We start from the raw sequence: 14589 nt of genomic DNA, 5'->3' as shown, positions 1-14589 counted from the left end.
TCAGCAACTTCTAAATAGACCAATTAGCAGCGACTTCCTGCCATTACCCACCATGGATCTGGACATTAGCGCACTACTATTTAGCCATAATCTGGAGTCAGAACACATTAAAAGTGCATGCACTGAAGCGTTAAAATGCCCCCAAGCAACGTCTTCCCTGTGTTTGTGCTTCTTCCCTGCGTTGTGGTCCCCTCCTGGGGCTCGGCAGTCAGGGTCAACGCCCGGGTGGATGCCAGCCTGTGCCGTCTGACCTCCCGGGGCCAGACCTGCTGGCCTGGGCTCTGCAGTCTCTCCGCCTCTGGAGGTGGCGGGATGCTGAGGGTGGAGAGGTGTGTCAGCGCTGCCCCAACACCTGAGCAAGCTGCTCTTCAGTGACCAGACACAGCCCCTGGGAGGTCGGAAAGGTGGGCTCTCCCAGTGCGGATAAGCCTTGTTCTCGGTTTTAAAATAAGAAATCACCCAGATTCAGGACTCACTCATGAGAGCTGAAGGTCTGGAGGGGTCCTGCGGGCCTCCGCGCTCTGGAAAGGCTGGCTTCGCAGGTGTGCCTGCTACGTACCTTGTTTCTGCCAACAGCACGAGGTAGAGGCCGCTGCGTGAACCTGCAGTTAAATTACATTGAATTTAAATACTCTGGCCAAAATGCGGTCTTCTCGGGGAAGTTGCTCATCTTGATTGAGGATTGTTTATCCTCTCAAGGGGCTCCAGTGAGCCTCCTCCCTGCTCCTGACTTTTGGGAGAAATACTGTTTCTCTTTGTAACCTGGGAGCTTCCAATTTGTGCAACAGAAAGACTGGATATACACTCCCCTTCTCTGGTGGGGGGAGACCTGCAGGGGGTGGGAACACTCTAGGGATACCCCACGCCTGTCCCTTCGCCCTGGTGTCCTGGGAAGCTGGAAGGCTGCCCAAAGTCCCAGAGTAGGGCAGATATTTTTGTGTTTGGAGGAAATTTCCAAAAATAGAAGGAAGGCTGGTAGCTTGCTGGGTTGTTCCAATGATGGGAATTTAAACCCTGCAGCATCCTCTGGACTTCTTAGGAAGCCCTCAGCAATGAGCCCCTGGTTTGAGGCTGAGTCAGCTGGAAAGGGACAGATCAAGACCCCAGAGACGCCGGGAGGTGGGCTGGCTTCCAGCCCAGGCGCCGAGCTACACGGGCCTGGAGTGGGGAATGGCCGGCGCGTCCTAGTCCCTTTAATAGGCCGAGTGCCCAGGTCTAGGAGGAGGTCGGCGAATGAAAGGGCGCACTAATTATGAGACACCTTTGCCCCCCTTCTCCGGCTCTGCTGCTGGGAGGTCTGGGGACACCTGTGCGGCCTGCCTGCCCCGCCCCCCAGCTCGCCCTCCGGTGACCCCAGCCCCTCCCTCGCCCGGTCCCCAGGCCCAGAGCGGTACCCAAGCGTCTCACGGGGTTCCTGCCTCGCCCTCCGCCCCTCCGCCCTGACGGAGCTACTTCTCTAGCGGCCGCCGACCTGGGGATTCCTCACCAGCATCTTCGCAGAGTAACCTGACTGCCCCGGTTCGAGTCCCATTGCCACCGAAAGCCTAGGTCCTGACCCCGGCAGGTGACACAGCATCCCGGCGCCTGTTTCCTGAAGGACGCCCAGCGTGGTGGTTCGACTAAAGTTTAGCAGAGTTAGTCCCGAGAGGAGCGCATGGATTGGGCAGGTCAGGCTGAATCACGTGTATCCGCCCTGGTCTCAGCCCTGGAAACCTCGAGCTCTGGGGGTTGTGGGGGGAGCTGGACAGAGCAGTTCCCAGGAAAAGCTGTCTCCCCGCCTGTGTCCCAGGGCCTTCGAGACAGAGTCACCCTCATGTTCCTGCTCTGCTGTGCCTGCCCTGTCCACGGGGAAGGAGGCAAAATGTGACTGATGAAGACGCCTGCCTTCCACTATCTGAGCACGTGAATATATAGGTTTTATCCCAACTCCACATATACCATTGCAGGCATGAATAGACATGGATGACAACAGCTCTTTCTTCCGCAGTGGTCTGTAAACATCTCCAGTTCTCCTTTCTTCATGGGGGAAAATGGGTGCAGGCAGTGCTCGGTGTTAAAGGGACGTGCCGCCCGGAGCGGAGGGGCAGGGTCGGGAGGCAGCTTGATGGGAGGTGCAGCAGGCCTCGGACGCCGCTTCTCCTGGGAAATGGAGGGTTCTCCCTGTGGCCCCGGCACCTGGAGACTGAAGCCAGGGGTACTGCTCAGACCAGACCTTTGATCTCTCGCTGAGGGCCTTCCCCAGACCACGGCGCTCCTGTCTGCCCCAAACCTTCTTCAAAGCCAGCTCGGCTGGGTCAATACAGATGCTGGAAACAGGAAGAGCCGGGTGTGCTCAGCTTCACACATCATAAACCACACAAAGACCCCAAACCTCCCAGCCCTCTTCATCTCTCTCCCTCTCTCTTCTCATACAACTTCACAGACCTCCCGTACCTAATTCTTAACACAAACAGTGTGTGTGACTATTTTAAAGTCCTTTAGCATGTAGAGTCCATTTTGTCTAACCTTGACTTTTCGAGACAAAGAAAAACTCATCAAGATAAAGAAGCTTCTACATCTGCAATCACACTGCATTTAGAGAGGACCCAGGGCTTGGACCCAGGATTGCTCCCCTTTGGGCCCTTCAGGTGGTGTGGACTCAGGGTAACCAGGTGACCCGGCTCAAGCCAGGTCCCACATACAGTGTCCCCTCTGTGTGTTCAGGCAGTGTTACCAGCCAGTCCAGGCAGAGTAGAAGCCCAGGGGAGGTGAAGGTTACGCGAGTTTGGGAGCATAGTTACTGTAGAACAAAAAAAAATGGTAATGTGAAGTCCTCTAGGAGGTATATTTTTTAAAAAAGAACGGTTTTGTTGCTAAAGATGGGGTGATTTATGAAGTCTAGCCTGCACACCCCATCACTAACTAAGATAGCCCTGGCAGTGGTTATTTCAGGTTGCAGAGAGCCGGTCTACTTTGGGACGTTTACCTTGCAGTCACGCCCCTGCCACCACCTCCTAAATCGCTGCTCTCAGGACCAGCTGACCTGCAGCACAGGTGCAGAAGGGGGAGGTGATAAGATGGGGAACGGTAGCCAGCCCTGGGGCTAAATGCCCCCATCAGAGGGGTGGCCACGTTCGTTCTTTGGTCACTCTGTCTTGGGAAGAGTGATCGAGAGTGTTGCAGAGTGGCAACAAAGACACTGTCACCCTCCCTCGAAGGGTGAAGGTCTCTTGTCCAGAACTGCTGGCTACTCTCAGGTCTCCTTGTAAAACCCTCCTTCCCCAGAGAGAACAGACAGGATGGGGAACAGGGCTGGAGACGCCGGGGGAGCTGGGGACAGCAGGTCGGAATGTGAAGCTCCTGCAGTCAGACCCATCTCATTTCAAACTCGGAGGCTTAACAAGTTTGCTGGGATGAAAGCTTCAACCTCTTTGAATATGCACTCTGTGAAACAGATGAGAAACCCCTCATCAGGCATCACAGTGAGGATGAAGTATGATAATTCTAGAAAGCCTGTGGCGCATAGTAGGTGTTCCGAGGGATATAAGTGCACCCCGATCTCCACTCAGAGGAAGGAGGATTGCACTTTTACCACCGTAGAGACATGATCTAGAGAAGATAAACACCATGTCAAAGCCGCCATTTCTACTGACAAGTTAAGACTGTTTCTTGCAAAACTGTGTAACATTTATTCCAGTTGCTGTCACTTATCTGCCCCTATCCTCCTAATCTTCCTACTAGTCCTGTGGGTCTCAGATCTACCCTGTTACACTGAAAAGGAAACACTGCTCACCCCGGGAGCCAGGAGTCACCGTGACCCACTCTCACCCGGGTAAGAAGCCTTTGAAAGGAAACGACTTGGTCCCTGCATTTACCACTAAAAATCCCTCTGTAGCAACCTGACCTGCTAATTGTAAAGTTTACCTGGCCCTGTGTTTTATTTTCCCTTGGTCCTCGGCCCCTCCCATAGCCCCTTCCTGTCCTTTAGTCACCTCTCACCTGCAGGGGAAGCCAGGCTTCCAGAATCTACGCTCCCTCTTGAATTCTCACATCGGTCTGGAGAAGATAACTAGGTCTGGTGGAGCTGCTGACAAAGCATGGCGTTAGTGGCCTCTGGGCTCCTGGACCTGCATGGTCCTTCTTTCTGCTTCAAAAAGCCCTTGGAAGTGTTTTTTACTCTAAATATGTGAAGTGCGAATGGGGGACGGAGGTGATGGCTGGACTCTCTACCCACTGCCCTGCTCTGGATGAGGGAAGCCCTTTCCTCCAATTTCCCAGAGCTGCAGGCAGGAGAGAGCCTGTATCGTCTGGCCCAGGGCCTCGGGGCAGCAGGATCAGAGTGACCAGCCTCGGAAGCCTGTGGCCCTGCTGGGCTCTCCAGGGCCGGGGTGGGCGCCGCGTGCTGCGTGCGGCCGGGTGTCCCTGGCCGAGAGGAAGAGCTCTGTAGTCGAGGGCCTGCCCCAGGGCAGGTGGGCGACGCCTGCAAGCCCACCTGGGTCTTGCAGATTTTCACCTGGACCCGAGAGGGCTGAGGGCGAGGGTACGTGTGTGCACCCCCCGCCCCACCACACACACAACACCTGAGCCGCACAGAAGCCCCATAGAAGGTGGGAGACCGGCGGCAGGGACACAGCCGCCCCCCCACCCGCGCGTCTCGAGACCTCGGAGTAGGGCCGGGGACCCTCTGCAAGCAGAGCCGCCAGATGTGGAAGCCGCGTGGGCTCTCCCGGTAGAAGTCGGCACCCTCAAGTGCTGGCGTGGAGGAGGGACAGGACGCACGCTGGACTCGGGTAGGGCGGCCAGCACCCGCCGGCCCGCTCCGCAGCCGCAGGAGCGCGAGCAGGCACCCCGGGGGCGCGCCCCCCGCAGCCCCAAGCCTCCCCGCCCCGCCTCCGCGGCCCGGTAGCCGGCGCCCTTTAGGACCCCGCGGCGCGGGGGCGGGGCGGCGGGCGGCCGGGGCGCTGACAGGTGCTGCCCTCGGCCAATGGCGGCCCGGGGCCCCGCCCCCGGCCCCGCCGCGCTCGCCAATCGGCGGCCGCGCTGAGCTTCAAGTGCGCGGAGGGGCGCGGGGCCCCAGCGGCGCGCTCGCCCGCGGCTGCAGCGCTGAGCCGGGCTCCCGGGCCCCGGCGCGCCGAGCGCTCGCGTGGGCTCTGTGCGGGCGCGAGTGAGCGCGGCCCCGGCGGGCCCGCCCGGAGGAGGCTCTCGGGCCATGGTCGCCCTCGGCTGAGTTTCCGGCGGCCACTTTGATTACCGGCAAATAATTGTAACCATACCGAGCCCCGGGGCCGGCGGCCGCCGCGCACGGACTCCGCGAGCCGGCCCGCGGCCGCGTCCCGCACCGCCCGGCGCCGATCGCCGGCCCCTAACGAGCCGATGGAAAAATCCAAAAATTTCCGCATCGACGCGCTGCTGGCCGTGGACCCCCCGCGAGCGGCCTCGGCGCAGACCGCGCCGCTGGCCCTGGTCACGTCGCTCGCGGCCGCCGCAGCTGGACCCGGCGGCGGCGGCGGTGGCGGGGCGAGCGGCGGGACGAGCGGCAGCTGCAGCCCCGCGTCCTCGGAGCAGCCCGCGGCGTCCGCCGACCGCCTGCGCGCAGAGAGCCCTTCGCCGCCGCGCCTGCTGGCTGCGCACTGTGCGCTGCTGCCCAAACCCGGCTTCCTGGGAGGGGGCGGCGCGGGCGGCGCGGCGGGCGGCGCGGCAGGCGGCGGGCCCGGGGGGCCCCACCACCACGCGCACCCCGGCGCCGCCGCTGCCGCCGCCGCTGCAGCCGCCGCCGCGGCCGCGGGGGGCCTGGCGCTGGGGCTGCACCCGGGGGGCGCGCAGGGCGGCGCGGGGCTCCCGGCGCAGGCGGCTCTCTACGGTCACCCGGTTTACGGCTACTCGGCGGCGGCGGCGGCGGCCGCGCTGGCCGGGCAGCACCCGGCGCTCTCCTACTCATACCCGCAGGTGCAGGGCGCACACCCCGCGCACCCCGCCGACCCCATCAAGCTGGGCGCCGGCACCTTCCAGCTGGACCAGTGGCTGCGTGCGTCCACCGCGGGCATGATCCTGCCCAAGATGCCGGACTTCAACTGTGAGTACCGCGCAGCCACGAGCCTGTGGAGCGAGGAGGAAACGGGGCGGCGGCGGGGGTGGCAAGCACGGGCAGAAGGGTCTCCCGCGCATCCTCCGCCTGGCATCCCCTGCCCTGGCTCTCTGCCCCGAGCGAGCTGTGGACGCGCCCCCAGGCCTCCTCGGCTCCGCTCGGGGCCTGCGAGGACTCGCGCGGGCTACTCGGCGTGGGATCGCCAGCGATTGATTAAAATGGCCACGCGCAGTCCTTGTTCTCTTCCTCTCTTAACGGGAAGGGGCAGCTGGAGGTGTGAGACTAAAATCTAATGATTAACCGGCAGGCTAGAGGAGAAGGAAGTGGTGGGGGAAGGAGAGCCGAGTTAGGCGTGCCTGGGAATCAGAGGCCACCGAAACCAGGGCTTTATGCTCAGAGAAACGGACGTGACTTCGATCCCGGATTCCGGGCTCTGGAGAAACCCTCGGTCCATCCCTAGAGAGGGAGAGCTCCCAGAGTAGGAAAGGAGGAATGAGCTTCAAGAGGCTGGAGATGCAGGGCTGGGGCCCTTGCGGGGCTGTGCCCGCCTCTGGAAGGTGCCGGGTCCGGGGGAAGAAGCCCAGGAAGGCGGGTGGCCCGGCCTGAACCGAGATGGCATGCTCCAGCGGGCCGGGAGATGCACCCTCCTACTTTGGGGTACCCCCCCAAGGGGCTTTGAGCAGCAGGCGCCCACCTCGAATCCAGGGGGCCCAGCACAGCCTGAACCCCTCCCCGAGACCGCAGCCGGGGAGGGCTGGCCATCCCCAACCCCAGAGCGGCCCGACTGTGGGCAGCGAACTCGCCACCGGGGCGGGACACCTCGCCGGGGCCTGGGCCTCTCAGGCTTTCTTGACGCACGCCGGCCGGGGCCGGGACTGGAGCTGCGGAGAGTGTGGAGCTCGGGTTGGCTCGCTCCACCCCGGCTCTGCTCCGTGGAAGATGCGTGAGGCTTACGCTTCGAGCGGCGAAACACCCAAACAAAGAGACCCCATTGTTTCCGTCTGAGTGGATTTGTTTAGACTAGGGAGATGCAGGCATGGGGGGGGGGCAAAAAAGAAAACAGAAATAAACACTTGCCAGATATCAGATTCCTCTGCTAGAAGCGATGGTTGTGACTAAACAGAGAAAGCTAGGATCCCACAAGGCTGGAGAAGTCACAGCCGGGTGAGAAAAGACCAGCATGTGCGCTATTTGCCACCCGCCCCCCCCCCCAGGTGGGCCCAGCTCAGCTCCCAGAAGGCCCTGATAGCCACCATTCCCTTCCACGGGGCCACCCCTCCCGGCCCCAGGCCAGGTAGAGGGCAAGCTGGCTCTCGCATCCACAGCTTCAGGCACATCTGAACTGCTGACCCCGGTCCACCAAACCCAGGGAGCCCTCGGGGCCTGGCCTCTGAGCCCAGCAACCCCTTCTGATGAAATGCCACCCAGCCATCTTCCACTCTGACGTGTATCTCCCAGCACCAGGCAGGCTTAGTCTTACGCCATGGGGGGTCCAGAGGGGGAGGGGTTGTCCACACCAGCTGCCCCTCGGGAACTGGGTTCCCTGGCCACCAGGCTGTTTTCTCGGGCCTGCGTGGAGCCCAAGGCTGCCCAGAAAATCAACTAAAAACCTATCGCTTTGCCAACACGCTTCTTGCATTCTTACTCCTAATCTTGACCCGGAGGTAGCTAATTAAAACCCAGCCAGCTTTAAGTTCAAAAGAATCGGAACCGAATCCTAAAGGGCAACACGAACAGGCAAGGCTGCCTGAATGGGTTCTCATTGGAGAACCTGTTTGGTTTCCTTTAACTGGTGTCTCAGCCATTGGATGGCATTTCCCAAATGGTCCCTTCAGAGCCAGCGTTTTAATTAAAGTTCTAATGTATTGTCAAGTTGGGAATTCGGGGCCTTGTTTAACTAAAGCAGGGGGCGTGGTCCTTCCCATAAAGCAAATTGCCCATCCCAGGGGAGCCTGGGCTGGCCTGCCCGGGGCTGGCTGCTGCTTTCCTTTCTTTTATTGTTTAACACTTGTCAGGCTCCTGGGAAATCAAGGGAAGTCTCCTTTTGAGGTCATAAAATTCTCTGTGATGTAACCGTGTGAAATTATGTAAATAAAGCAGCGAGACCTCCTTGAACACACAGAAAGCCGGACCCCCTGTGCCCAGGCCTTTTATTTGCATCATGAGAATTGTCCTGAAAGGCTTCCAGTTGCCCCAGGCTCCGGCCCTGGGGACTGGGCAGCATTGGCAGGAAGCACTTTACGGAAGGAACACACGCTTAGGCCCAGGATCTGGTCCTTTTCCTCCCTCCTCTATCCCCCGCTTTTCTCCTGCTCGTTTTGTCCGTAAGGAGGTGGGGCTGGGAATGCTGCCCCCGGAAGAAGCAGGAAGTGATTCCCAGGGCCTGTGTGGGTTTGGGCCTGAGTTGGGGGGAAGGCGCTGGGCAGAGCGGGCAGGGGTTGGTCTCTGGGCCTCTGCTGCTTGCCTTTCTGTCCACCTGGTTTCCACCAACGCCCACCCAAGGGGGCAAGGCGAGCCTGGTCGATAGGACACCCGGCCCCGCCTGGGATGAAAAGATTTGGTCCCATTACACCCAGACGGTCTGGGTCCACCTGGCTGTGGGGTCCTGGGCTCCAGGGCCTCCCTGGGGAGGGGGTGCTGACACTGAAGACAGGGCAGCAACCCTGCAGGGTGTGAGGGGCGCTGCTGACCCTGGGTTGCTCCAGCCTCACGGCCTCTCCCACCCCAGCCCAGGCGCAGTCCAACCTGCTGGGGAAGTGCCGCCGGCCCCGAACCGCCTTCACCAGCCAGCAGCTGCTGGAGCTGGAGCACCAGTTCAAGCTCAACAAGTACCTGTCTCGGCCCAAACGCTTCGAGGTGGCCACCTCACTGATGCTCACCGAGACCCAGGTACGCTGCACCCCCTGCACGCCCCTGCCGGCACCTTCCAGCCTCCCAGGGACCCTGTCCTGTCTGCAGGTCCTGGCCTCCCAGGGACCCTGTGGCCACTGCTCTCTTGACTCTGGGCCTCCCTGGGCACCTGGAGCTGCGCCTATTGACCTTTACGGTGTGGATTCACATCTCCCCCAGAGTCCACATCTCCCCCCAGGGTCCCTGTGCCAGGGTCTGATTCAACCGGTTCTGGTGGGCCCAGGAATTTTCACGTGCGCACGCGCGCGCGCACACACACACACACACACACACACACGCTCATGCTCATGCTCACAAACAGGTGGTCCTCAAGCCCTATTAGAGGACTTTTGTTCCTTCCAGGAAAAGAGAGAGGAGGGGGCATCTTGAGATTCAGCGGTGGGCAGACCGAGGGTGCAGGTGGAAGGCCTCGGGGGTGGGGGGGCTCTTGGTTTGAGCTTCCTCAGAGCCCCCCGCCCGTGTCCGAGTCTTCCGGAGCCCCTGAGCCCTCTAAGGGGAACCCCAGCCGGGCCCTGGCGATGGCGGGCGCGCAGGCAGGTGCGGGAGCTGGGGCGCAGGAGACGGACCGGCAGGGAGGGAGGCGGGCGGCCTCTCACGCCGCGCGCGCCCGCAGGTGAAGATCTGGTTCCAGAACCGGCGGATGAAGTGGAAGCGCAGCAAGAAGGCCAAAGAGCAGGCGGCGCAGGAGGCCGAGAAGCAGAAGGGCGGCGGCGGCGCGGGCAAAGGCGGCGGCGCCGAGGACCCGGGGGACGAGGAGCCGCTGGCGCCGCCGGCGCCAGGGGACAAGGGCGGCGCGCGCCGCCTGCGGGACTTGAGGGACAGTGAGCCCGAGGACGACGAGGACGACGAGGACGAGGACCGCTTCCCCTACAGCAACGGCGCCGGCGCGCGCGCCGCCTCCTCCGACTGCTCCTCGGGGGCCGACTCGCCGCCCCCGCGGCCCGGCGGGCCCGGCCACCAGCCCCCGCCCCAGTAGGGGCCCCGCGCCGGCGGCTGGGCCGCGCCCAGAACGCCGCAAACTCATCCGCGCCCCCAGGCCCGCGAGCCGAGGCGCGGGGTCCCGGGGGCTGCCCTTTTGGGTCCGTTTTCAAGGGACAGAGAGAGGGAGGCCCAGCAGGTTCAAACTTGAACTCTTGTTCTTTTTAATTTAATTTGGCTTGCGTTGGGGGGAGGCGTTTCTGAGAAGAACCTACCATCGGGGGTGCCTCCCGGCTGCCTTCATCCCGAATGGTGACGTCGGAAACCTGCAGTGTTAAACGACCTCCGAAACCTGAAACCTCCTCCGGATGCGCCGTTCTTCTGAGTGTTGGAAAAAGAAAAAATGTTTTGTGCTTATGTATATTGGGAAGGGGGGAGTTTATGTCATTAGCGTTCAAACTGCTGGACATCCCAAAACTGTATTGTCTTTATTTTTGTATATGGTATTTATAAATATATATATATAAAGAAATGTCTACTTACGCATGCTAAATTATCATTTAGCTTCTGCCATCGCCCACGATGGAATGTAAAATAAATTGGTTTTTTTTACTGGATGAGAGTGCAAGTCTTTTGAGGGGAGTTGTGAAAGCAAGTTTTACTGTTTTTGTTGCTGAAATGATGGGGTGGGCCGTATTCCTGAGTTGACAGCAGAAGGTGAAAATCAGAATCCCGAATGGGCGTCAGGAATGCCACCTCCTCCGGGCCCTGAGGCCAGTGGTCGGGGGAACTTGATTCCGGCTGCTGGGGAGTCGCAAGTACCAAATGTCGCTAAAAGTCCCCGAGGCCAGGTGTCAGCGCGCGTCCACGTGCCGGCTCACATCTGTCGCGGATGCGAGCATCTCAAAGGAGTAACTCTGGACGCCGCGTGTTTGTTTTCCTATTTCTATGAGGATCTTCTTGCTTCGCTGGCGCCCCAGAACTGGAAACACACTCTGAATGTTTCAGAAAAGGAGCTTCAAATGACTACACTGGTCTCTAGGGTCCGTTTGGCGGCGGCGCTGCTTGCTCGCCCTGCCCGGGATGGCCTCGGACGGCGCGGCGCGTCTCCTCTTCGACCCCGGCCCTCTCTCCCGAAGCGCCTCGAGCCGGCCAGGGCTGGTTTTCCCGGATCAGTGCAAACGGCCGCGCGCGAGGACCGCAGCGGGCGGTGAGAACGCTCCAGCCGGGCCGCGGCGGCTCTGGGTTAATCAACGCGGCCGCGCGCGCCATCCATCACCGGCAGAGCCGGGCCCTCGCCATGTGCGGCACACATGCCCGCGCGCCCTCCGCGGCGCCCCTTCCCCCGCGTGACCCGCCGGCCGCCCGGGCCCGGAGGAAACAGGTGAGCCCGGGCCCTGCTCCCCCTCCCGCGTCTTCCTCCTGCTCGCCCGCACCTGGGCCGGGGCGCGCCCCTCCCCCTTCCCTGGCCCCCTCCCGGCCCCCCCACTCCCGGCAGATAAATGAGTTCAGAAGGGCCTGCAGTTTCATTTGGGTGATTACCGCGCGGGCGAGCGGGGCCACTCCTCGACTTCAGGGCTGGGTGAGATTAATATCCTCGCTGGCAGCTCATTATCACCCCGGCTCCTTCCATAAAACGCGGGCTCAGCCGCGGCCCGGGGCGCGGCGCTGCTGGGAGCCGGGCCGGCGCAGCTGTCGGCGCGGGCGGCGGGGCGCAGGCCTGGCCGCCCGGAGTCCAAAGGTGGGGGAACCGGGACTGGGTTTGCAACTGGTGAGAAAGCCCGCAAGCCCCAGGAGAGGGGTAGGGGAACGGGGGGGGGCGTGGGGAGACGAGAAAGACGCCTCGGGGGTTAAGCAAACCTGCCCTCCGTGTGCATCTCGCTGTAATTTCTACCACATGGCTGAAGTTCAGCCCGCAGCCATCTCGGCCCGGCAGGCTGCACATCTGGGGGATAGTCCCCTGCGCCCCCTCTTCCGGCCGGCCCGGCGTCGGCGCCCCTCGTCTCAACACCGTCCCCTCCTCCGACCGACGGCGGCCCTGGAAGGGGGGAGCCATCGGCAGAGGGTCGTTCCCCTACCCCAAGGCCGGACCCTCCCGAAGCCCGGGAACCGTTCGCTCCCCCGGCGACAAGGGGGCAGACAGCAGGGCGGGAAGGCAGAGTGGTGACGACCCCCGCCCCCGCCCGGGGGCCGGCGGAGCCAGCCCGGCTTGGCGCGGGGACTTGGCGGCCGGGAAGGCGGGACCCGCCCGCTGCCCCAGAGTCTCCAGCCAGCGGCTTAATCGCGACGGAATTTATCTCGCTAATAAATTTAATGATCAATTCGTTCTTGTCACAGTAGCTCTTCCCCAAATCAATTATAGCAAATTTAAATATAATCACTGGCTCATCCTCACCCACTCCGGGCACAGCGAACAATTCATTCCGCAGAGTGAGCGGCCGCCAGCCCCGCTCAGCCGCCCGGGGGGAGAGAGGCCCTGCCGCCTGGAGGACCCGGTTCCCAGGATCCCTAGCCAGGTCCCTGCAGCCGGGCCCCGAGGGGGACGACGCACTGCTTCCAGACAAACCCGGCCTGGCCATCTGGCGGCCACGCGGGCCTCCGGCCCTGGAGCCCCAGTACCCCGGGGGCCTCCCCTCCGTCCACCCGCGTGGGGTCTGCCCTGCGGACCCTGCTGCCCCCCACAGCGCGGCCCCGCCCAAGGGGGACCCTGCCCTTTGGGAACCACGGCTGCCTCTGTCCACCCAGGGCACCACTCTGGGCGCGGGTTCTCTTCACCGTGATGGGGACGGGGGTCTTCAGTTCTCAGAAGGAGCACCTCGTCGTAGGTCACTGTCTCCAGCGTGTGTGAGAAAATGTGGTTAAAGCTCCCTGTGTGATAGAGACCCAGCGATCGCCAGTCCAGCCCTCAGAGCTCCGGCCCAGGATCCGAGGCCCAGACCAGCCTTATGCTCAGAATCTAAAGTGCAGAAATGGCTAGAAAGTCGACAAAATGGGGCTGTTCCTTTCAGGTTGGCCTTCCTGCACCCTGCACCCAGGCTGAAGTCAGCCTGGAAAGATCAGCAGGAAAGACTTTGTATGACAACAAAAGCAAAGACAGTCAAATGGGATTATGTCAACAGTTAAAACTCCTGTGCAGCAAAGGAAACGATCAACAGGAAGAGAGGCCACCTGGGAAGGAAGAAAGTATTGGCAAATCAAATCTCTGATAAGGGATTAATAGCCAGAATATATAAAGAACTACAATTCAACAACAACAAAAAACAATTTGATTAAAAATAGGGAAAGGAACAGAAAAGGCATTTCTCTGGAGAAAATATACAGATGGTCCACAAGCTCAGGAATTCACATCACTAATCATCAGGGAAGTGCAACTCAAGACCACAATGAGCTCCCACCGCCTGCCCGTTAGGATTTATTATAGAAAACAGAACAGAAGATAACAGGTGTGGGGAGGATGCTGTGAAATTGGATCCCCCACGCACGGTTGGTAGGAATGTAAAATAGTGCAGCCACTGTGGAAAGCTGTATGGAGGGGCCTCAAAAAAACCAAAAACAATAAAAGCCTAGAATTACCATATGACCCAGAAACCCTACTTCCCCGGTGTATACCCAAAAGATTTGAAAAGGATCTGGAAGAGGTATTTGCACACCCATGCTCATTGTAACGTCACGATAACCAAGGGGTGGAAGTCACCTAAGTGTCTGTCAACAGATGAACAGATAAGAAAATGGGAGCCACATATAAATGGTGGAATAGTGTTCAGCCTTTAAAAAGAAGGAAATTCTGACACCTGTTACAACAGGGATAAACATTGAGGCCATCACGGTTAGTGAAATAAGCCGGCCACAGAGAGACAAACGCTCTAATTTGTACATAATTCTACTTGTATGTGTGTAGTAGTGTGTGTGTCGCTCAGTCGTGTCCGACTCTCTGTGACCCCGTGGTCTGTAGCCCGCCAGGCTCCTCTGTCCATGGGATTCTCCAGGCGAGAGTGCTGGAGGGGCTGCCATTTCCTCCTCCAGGGGGTCGTCTTGAGCCAGGAATCGAACCCGGGTTTCCTGCCTCTCCTGCATTGTCAGGCGGATTCTTTACCCCCGCGCCACCTGGGAAGTCCATTCTACTTATATGTGGGATCTCAAATAGTCAAATTCTTAACAGACAGAACATAGAAGGGAGGTTGTCAGGGGCTGAGGGCGGGAGAAAGAGGAGGATGTTCAGTTTTGGAAGATGAAAAAATTCTAGGGCTCTGTTGCACAGTATGTGTATAGTGAACACTACTGTACCAGACCCCTCGCAAGGCTAGGACCATCGAACAGAGGACAGGCCTTCCCCTCCTCCCCTCCCTCCCGCTCCTCTCCTCCCTCTTCCTCCTCCTTCCACGCCCCCCCCATCGCTCCTCCAGAAAAGGCTCGCTTGCTGTAGAACCCCGGGATCCCGGGAAGGCTGAGGAGGAGAGCCGCGGCCCCCAGGACGAGAGCAGCGCGGGCCCCTCTCCCACCGCCCCCTCGCGGTGTGGGGAGCCCGGTGCGCCCCGGGCCGGTTCCGCGAGCATCTCCAGGTTTGCGGCCTCCCTGTACCCCCACCTCGCCCCCCCGCAGACCCCGGCCGGGACCCCGCTCCGGGGGGGGGCCGCCGCGGGGAGGGGCCCGGGGCTGCAGCGCCGGGTGTGGGAGACGTGGGGGGGGCGCTGCCTGTA

At 60.9% G+C, this 14589-nt stretch overlaps 1 protein-coding gene and 1 long non-coding RNA gene across 2 annotated transcripts in view; one reads left to right on the top strand and one right to left on the bottom strand.

Moving 5' to 3' along the window:
- LOC145524047 (uncharacterized) overlaps positions 1-11037 on the bottom strand; it is a 30402-nt gene extending 19365 nt beyond the window's left edge. Inside the window, exons 1-3 of the long non-coding RNA XR_014067096.1 lie at positions 10436-11037; positions 10168-10273; positions 477-602 (exon numbers count right to left, since the gene is read on the bottom strand). This is a non-coding gene — a long non-coding RNA (uncharacterized LOC145524047). The remainder of the gene's footprint in view (positions 1-476; positions 603-10167; positions 10274-10435) is intronic.
- MNX1 (motor neuron and pancreas homeobox 1) lies at positions 5353-10369 on the top strand. Its single transcript, XM_081535467.1, has 3 exons — positions 5353-6052; positions 8793-8953; positions 9588-10369. The coding sequence occupies exons 1-3, from the start codon at positions 5353-5355 to the stop codon at positions 9948-9950; spliced, it is 1224 nt and encodes a 407-aa protein (XP_081391593.1). The 3' UTR covers positions 9951-10369.
- Positions 11038-14589: the final 3552 nt, after the last annotated feature.

Source organism: Giraffa tippelskirchi, chromosome 10 (assembly GCF_054371585.1).
Source record: "Giraffa tippelskirchi isolate mGirTip1 chromosome 10, T2T-mGirTip1v1.2.pri, whole genome shotgun sequence".
NCBI lineage: Eukaryota > Metazoa > Chordata > Mammalia > Artiodactyla > Giraffidae > Giraffa > Giraffa tippelskirchi.
The sequence above is the reverse complement of the archived record's forward strand: the minus strand, read 5'-3'. Positions and strand labels throughout refer to the sequence as shown.